The 8,286-nt window shown below is 43.3% G+C and overlaps 1 protein-coding gene across 1 annotated transcript; it reads left to right on the top strand.

The window, feature by feature from the left end:
- Positions 1 to 6,373: 6,373 nt before the first annotated feature.
- LOC136991941 (olfactory receptor 4S2-like) lies at positions 6,374 to 7,279 on the top strand (the record flags this gene model as incomplete). Its single annotated transcript, XM_067295438.1, has 1 exon — positions 6,374 to 7,279. A coding segment is annotated over exon 1 (906 nt), but the record flags the coding sequence as incomplete, so codon positions are not given.
- Positions 7,280 to 8,286: the final 1,007 nt, after the last annotated feature.

Here is an 8,286-nt window from a genome sequence, read left to right on the forward strand (position 1 = left end):
GTGTCCTGGCATCTTCCCAGAGAGATACTGAGCAAGTCAGAGGACAAACATAGCTCACATGCTGAGGGCATGCTCCATGGTAGGCTGGGCTGGCTATCTTAATGTTAGTTCAGGGCAGAAAATTCTGCAAATGATCCCTATTTCCTTGCAGTTATCCTATCACTGACTTCTTTTGGACCACAAGAAATATATTGCAAATATGTGGCAGATGGCACCTCTGAGAATGCTTGTCTCTTACTGTCAGTGATTGAGAGGGTCTACGATGGTGGTTTATATCCTCTGGAGGTGCCTCTCTCTCCATTGGGCATTCAGGGAATGTCAGGTGATTAGCTTTCTATCTAAGGCATTTCAAACAGATTTCATAATGTTAAATAGCATCAGCCTGGGCCATTGATATGTACTGTCATGTACTGTCATACTGGTTGTAATGGACGCCCTGTGGAGATATGCCGAATCATCAAAAACTTTGCATTCCATATAATGCAAGTGAAGTAACCATCCTATGACTTCCATAGACCATGCAAAAGCATGCTGAAAAAGTCACTCACAGTTCTCGTATAGCTCTTATAAGACTTTGGTAAGATTGGTCTCTTGTCTCCAAAGCATATTCAAAACCTGAGTCTACTTCCTTAATGAAACTAATTAATGAAAGCCTGCATCAAATAGCAGCAGCATAGCTCTAGTTTCACAGACCTTGCAGAAGATGCTCTACTGCTGCTCAGGGTCACACAGATTGAGAAGTTGTCAGTCCTCTTCCATAATGCCTGCTGCTGATTTCACAACCTCCCTCAACACAACTTCTCCTTCCCCAAGGGTCCACTGTCACTGCAGAACCTCCCTTAGCACACTCATCACTACCGTGTCCTCTTCTGACCTCAAAACCTCTCCCAAGATGTCAAGTGATAAGTTGTCACCATACATTGTCCCCTACTGCTTCGCACAACCTGTTCTCCTTGAACTCTCTAGCCAGCCTTATGACACCTCAGCAGCCACAGTTTTCCAACCTCTCCTAGTGTTACCCTTCAAAACACGATGCCCACTTCTGATGTCACAAGGTCTTTCAACACAGCTTAACACCCACAGTATTACCTGCCACTTCATACGATCTTTCAGCACAGTCCCTCACCACACCTCAGGCACTTCTGATTTCACAAACTCCATGAAGACAGCCCCTGGCCATGTAGCATCCATTTCAAGTTTCACAACTTCCCTCCACACCCTGCCTTGTCCCCATCCTGCCCATCATCAGATTCACAACACACATTCACCATGGCTCTATCAACAACCCCCTTGCCAGTATTCACTATCCAGCTGCAAAACCTCGTTCATCTCACCATGCACAGTCCCTCCTTGTCCAAATCACAGCTCCCCAAGCATGACCTGCTGCCATAGTGGTGTCCAGAGGCAGGTGCCAAGGTAAGTGGAATGAAAATGGAGAAAAGACCTTTCTCCTTTGCTGGCACTAAGCGCACCCCAACGGGGAATTATTTTGCAGCAGGAGGTAGCAGCAATTCTTCATTTGGACTTGTGCATTAAGTCACCTCTGGTAGTCCATTTGGCTAGGGAAACAAAAGGACATGAATGTGATGCTAGCCAAGTTGCTGCCATGTGTGCCACTGGGTACAGAAAGTGGCAGGCTGACTCATACTAGGTGAGCAGGCCAGATGCTATTGGCCTGATCTCTGGCTTCTGTCATCTGTTGGTCCTCTTCCTTTCCCAAAGATTGTAAGACTTTGTTTACCTTCTTACCCAATACTCTTGTTTCCTGTAGTGACTACTGTTAACCCTCATTAAGCTGCCCAAGACTCCAGGCGACAGTAAAAGGACATTTAAGTTAGGGGACTATTTTCACCAAGACATTTCTTTACCAGTATTTATTCTCATTAACTGTAGGATTTCTGTTTTCACTGTGGAGATCACTCGCATTCTGTGCAGAGGAGATGGAGACATTAACTATGTTGCTATCAGGCCATTCCACATTTCCAGAAATTTCAGCAAAACAAAGCAAAGGACAGTAGCTGAAACAATGTCTTTCCTGACATCCATGAGGCATAAGCTACAAATATACAGTAGAGTTCAGAGCCATGATGAATTTGACTTGGTCCTTGGTTGAGATGATATGCTGATATAAATCAGCATGTCTGTTTGCTTCGTTTGTTTCATTTCATAGGTTCACCTTTGACTGCAGCTGCTCAGGTTAAGAAAGATGGGGCCCATCATGACAGTGAGATTTGTCCGCCCTAAGTTATTTTGTTTAAAAGCTAGATGTCCATTTCACACCTAATCGCATCCTAAAATCAGTTCTGAGGTAGATCAGATGCATCTGCCTCCAGAGACATTCATTTTTTTCCGCAGAAGAGCCTAGAGTGACTAAGTCAGGGTTAAACTCGCTGACTTCCATTGGCATTAAATAGGTGACGTCCTCCCTCAGTTTCCCAATTCATAAATGAAAGACTTTTTTGACTGACTTGGTAATTCACTGACCTCTGTTAAAACATGCAAATTCTTGCAAAGAGGCTTTATTCACTGGATTTCCAGTGATGAAATTTCTGGTGAGATAGGACTTGGAGGGTCATCAAGAGGTCACCCAGGACATCTTCTGTCCCTATAAAAGCTTAATTGTAACCACTCGTGAGAGAAATGAGCCCAACCTGTCCTTAAAAGACTCCTGTGATAGGAATTCTTTACCATCCCTGGAGGATGGTGACTCTTCCTACAGCTTGAGGTTTCTTTCTTTTTTTCCTTTAATGAAGATTTCTCTTTTACATGTTTATTGGAATACACAGAAGTTAAAAAAGGAGAGGAAATATCTAGATTACAAATGGACAGTTTTAGCATTCACAATGCTAGGAAGCCAGAGCAGTGGACCTAATGGCCCTTTACACAGGGGAAATCCATACAACTATCAGCTTGGAGTAAGGAAGAACTCCGAGAAGCGTTAGCTGCATAGGTCTATGCATATGCTTGTCCAGTTGAATATTCGGCTACTCCTTTGACTGTTATTTCTTATGGAGAAACCCTGAAATGCCTTTGTGATATCATTATAAAAGCATTGACTGACAACTGTTTCTTTAAAATATATTTACTTAAACTTTTCAGTCAAGACAGAACTCATTCTCCTCCTTTGCCCCTTTCTTTCACGCCTTCCCTTCACTAAGCCTCCACCCCTCCCTCCTCCAGCCCCAAGAGCCCTTCAGGTGGAAGATTTCCTGGGAGAGGGTTAAAGATTGGTACTTAAATGGTTTTCTTCTCAGCCCTTTGTGCAGCTGCTGGGATATGAAAGCGTCATTCAACACACCCAGGTCACATCATCCACACAGCCTATTAAACCACTTCTCACACAGGCAGGAAACATCAAGATACACTTGTGACACACGAAAGCAAGTAATACATTAGATGGGATTGGATTATACACTGACAGCCACCTCCTAAGCAAGTTTTGGAAGCTTTCCAGAAGCCATTCTGTGTTCTTTAAAGATGCTGTGCTCTAACACATTCATACCAGGGAAGACAGAAGTTGAGGAGATAAAGCTGTACAGCCCTTACACAAAAAATTAGATCTCTAAACACAGGCGAGGTAAGTTTTGCAGCTTCTCTGGCTTCTCACTTTGCTTTGCTTTGCTTTGTTTTGCTTTGCTTTCCTCTTCCTTTTCCTTTCTTCTTGCACAAATGTGAAAATACAGAAAGGAACTTCCACTGAAGTTATCAACTCTCTCTAGTTATCTTTGGCTAGAATCATATATAGAGCTAGTTCTACAGCCGCAGATTAGATTACTTCGAAATTATTCTTTTGTTTCCCATAACCGCCTGAGATTTTAGGGAAGAATGCATGCAGTAAGGAGATGGTGCAATTTCTCACCCTTTTTGAGATGTTAAGAGTACACATGAAATTCATTTTATTTTGCAGCTGATTGCATTATGTCATATAGCTCAGGTCTACCCCTGCAAAGGCACTTGAAGAGATAAGCCATAACTGGTGGCAATCCTCTACTGAATTAGTCATTCTAGTGATCCTCTTGGAGTCAGCAGTAAGAAACGGGTACCTGCAGCACATGATTCATCACATCTACAAGTAGACTGGTCAGGTGTAATATGCCTAGCTTAGGTACAGGTGCCTACATGACTTAAGGCGATGAGATGAGATCAGACAGATGGGTAGTTTGTTAGATGCAGTTTGGTGGTGATGGAAAGGACCTTATCAAGCAAGACACATAGCCGAGCTGTCTGAATTGTGAATCGGTCCTTTTGTAGATGCACACCGTGTTTCTAGCTCAGGAATTTGCCATCTGCTGGTATTCCGGCATATAGTTTCTCCTGACCATTTCTCTCTTGGTCACTCCTTTCTGACTGCCTAAATATGGCCCTGCGATTGCTGTGGTATGCTTCCAGTCATGCTCTGGCTTGGATGGAGCCCAGCTATTTCTTTTCGACTGGGTACTGCACAGCTATAAAGGTGTGCTCATTTCATCCCTGTCATTTATTTTGTTGAGAAGTCTACGTCGTTGCTCAGTAGAAGGAAGAGGGGTAGAAAGGATCACGACTTGGTAAGACGAGGGAGAAACTGACCTCCCGTTGTTCTTACTGATCCTTCTCCTTGTAGAAATATCTGAAGGGGAACCATCCATGTAAATTTTACCCTTCTGCTTGAAAAACTTTCATCTAGTGTAAGTACAACTGTAAGCATAGGAGAAGTCCCTACCTTTGCCCACTTCCTCCCTCGGCTTCACTTTGTGGGTTTGAAAGTAATCTTGGCTTTTCTCAGTTTCAGTGTTTCCTGTGGATCCTTGATCACTTTGTGCCTGCACGAGAGTTTCTGATTATGCTGCAGATGGAAGCAGTTGGATAGATAAATTGTCTTAACTGAATCATTCCACCGATTTGCTCACAGATCACGAATACAAATAGAAGACCTGGTTGTGATGGAATTCTGCAGGACTTAAAATGGTGCATTTTAACACCAGCTGACGGGGAATGTTTTGATGCTAGAAGGAAGCCCATACAGTGGACATTTTTATTAAAAGAGTGCCTGCTTTTGGCTGACCTTAAACTCTCTGTGAAGAGTTTAATCTGGTGGTTCCCAGACTTCTTTGAGCAAGGGAATTCTGGTGGTCTGGGTGCATAATGGCAAGCTAGAGACGTTACACTCTTTCTAAAGATGTAGGCTACTCATTCATTAGTGACATGTAATGCTCGATGGGTTGTAGCTGGAACACAGGGTGAACCAAAGAAGTCCCATATTTATGCTGGAATGTGACCTTGTCTCGAATGAGAAACTGTATGGATGTAGAAATGCCTAGGGACAAGGAGCTCAGCCATAACCTAAAACAGGTGGATGGCATTAAAAAAAAAATCTCTGAGCTACTTTCAGGCACCAAAAGGGATTATTCTCTGAAATTCATTCTAACCTGGTGGTGCTAATTTGCTTAAGCTCCTCATAGTGAATGGAGGAAAAAAGGGTTCTGCAAAGGACCCTAATTTAGTCATTCTGAATCAGCCTATAGAGAGACTTACACTGGCTGTTGAAGGAGTTTAGTTAGATTAGCTTCATTAAGCTAAGTTAACCCTTGAAAGGATCACGCAGAGCGTATCAAAAATCACACTAGGTAAAATCAGTACAGTGCTGGGACAGAAGATCTCACAAGAGTCTTTCATTCTTCCTTCCTCTGATAGAAACAATGCTGAGATTTAGAACAATGTGAAATACTCCATTAAGTCATATGTGCAATTTTTTTCCCCTCCGTGATAGATAACCTTCCCAGAACTCATTTTTCAGCCTGTGACATTTCATATTTACGTTTCAAAATGTATATACACAAGAGAGTTCTTTTCTCTGCCTGTGGGTACATTTCCCTTCTAAACAAGAATTCAAAGATCATGTGTACTTATAAAAGAAGTCATCATTCTGAGAAATGTTTCCAGGTGTTCTTAAAGACACCCATTTTACAAAGATTGCTGTCAGGGACTTTGTCTCCCCTGAGGGCAAACATGCTGCATTATCTGCCTCGTAGTGCCCAAGGTGAACACTCTGGCCTTGTCCTTAGTGCATGGAAGGCTATCAGCCATGGAGCCAGTCCTTCAAAATCCTGGAGGACCAGGATTAAGGAACATATCACAGAGTGCACCTATCTCTGTGCCACCAAAGCCAAGGCAGAAGCTTTGTGCTGTGGAGAACTACATAGCCGTTAAAAAAAAATACATGACAGAAACTAAACACTTCGTAAGCTTAATACTAACGCTACATCTTTCTTGGTTTGTATCCACTTCTGATACAGAACTCATTATTAATAATGAAAATGCTGATGATTCATGTGTCCTTCTTTGTTTTCCCAGGTGTATAAGCTGTATATTGCATATTGGCACCCAAATGACCAACATGGAGAATGTAAGCAGTGTGAAGGAATTCATTCTTCTGGGCCTTTCAAAGAACCAAGGGGTGCAGAAAATATGTTTTGTGGTGTTTTTGTTCTTCTATAGTGTTACTGTGGCAGGAAATCTGCTCATCGTTGTCACTGTAGTTAGCAGTCAACGTCTGAACTCCCCCATGTATTTCTTTCTCTGCCACCTGTCCATTGCAGATATTTGCTTCTCTTCTGTCACAGCTCCCAAAATGATTGCTGACTTCCTTGTTGAGAAGAAAACCATTTCCTTTGGGGGTTGCATGGCACAGTTATTCACGGCACATTTCTTTGGCTGCGCTGAGATCTTCATCCTCACAGTGATGGCCTATGATCGCTACTTTGCCATATGCAGACCCCTGCACTACACCACCCTCATGACCAGGCGTGTGTGTGGCTGGATGGTGATGGGTTCATGGGTGGGGGGCTTTGTGCACTCCCTGGTGCAGACCCTCGTAACCGTTAGCCTCCCTTTTTGTGGTCCCAACAAAATTGACCACTACTGTTGTGATGTCCATCCCCTACTACAACTGGCCTGTACCGACACCTATGTTGCAGGCATCATTGTTGTTGCCAATGGTGGAATGATTGCTTTGGTCTCTTTCTTCATCCTGGTCACGTCCTACATTGTCATTTTGTTATCCTTGAAAAGGCGAACGTCCGAAGGGCGATACAAAGCCCTCTCCACCTGTGGGTCCCACATTACTGTGGTGATTCTCTTCTTTGGGCCATGCACATTCATCTACATACGCCCATCCAGCAATCTCTCGGAGGACAAGAGGGTAGCTGTGTTTTTCAGTATCATCACACCCATGCTGAATCCACTCATCTACACGCTGAGAAATGAGGAGATGAAAAGTGCCATGAGAAAACTGTGGAATAGAAAAGTTTGGAGTGAAAAGGGTGAGGTATAGAACTGTGGTAACATTTTCTCAGGAGCTGAGAAAATCAAGTCTCTCTCACTATAATTCCATTTTGGAAAATTTACTGAAAGCTCCCTTCTGAAGAAAAGCTTGGTTTTAGCTGTTGCAGTAATTAGGAAGACACTGAAAGCTCATGTTTTGATTGGAATGGCATTGTAAACTCTGTGACTAGCAGGGATTCCCTTTATGTTCTCTTTTTGAATAGCACAGGCCCAGGACTGGGGCTTCCAAGCACTGCTGAGACACCAGCAAATAAATAAATGAATGCTATCAAAAATACTAAAATGTGTTCCAGGCAGAGCATCCCACTAAGCTCTTCCAGGTGTAAACTTTCCGTCAGACAAACTCCATCTACTCTGTAATCTACTCAGCTAGGAAACGATGGCCCAAGGTGTCTGCAAGACCTGCAAGGTCCCCTGCTGCTGGAAGCAATTGTACCAAAGGCTTCCTTCCCCTTTACTTTGGAGTAAATGCCTTCTTAGGAGTACTGCATTGTCATATGCTGAATCCACAGGTTAGCAATTAAACTGCTGATATTAGATGCTGGCTGGGTCATTTGCTGATGCAGATGATATGAGGAGAAGCTTCTCCCCTTCCCATTCCAGTGCAGCAACTCTCTGCCTTTCTGCAGTAGTTCACCTATCACTAATGCCCTCCTTCCTAGCCATCCCCTCTGCCCTTCATCTCTGCCTCAGATTTTGCATTTTACTGTTTAGACTAATAGAGAATCAAAGATCCAAGTGAAAGATAAATTGCTCACCGTAGGAAATTGTCGCCACCAAAGAAAGCATTGGGGGGGGCAAAGAAAGCATTGGGGGGCACAATTTTATGTGTCAATGAAAAAAAAAGAGTTATTCAGTAAGAATTCCTGTACGCAGGATAACTCCTAGCCCAACAGGGCACATCTACAGGCCCAGGCAAAGGAAGAAACATGTATTCCAAGGGAATAGCTGGAGCAGCTACTCCTG

This window comes from Apteryx mantelli, chromosome 4 (assembly GCF_036417845.1).
Source record: "Apteryx mantelli isolate bAptMan1 chromosome 4, bAptMan1.hap1, whole genome shotgun sequence".
Classification (NCBI taxonomy): Eukaryota; Metazoa; Chordata; class Aves; order Apterygiformes; family Apterygidae; genus Apteryx; species Apteryx mantelli.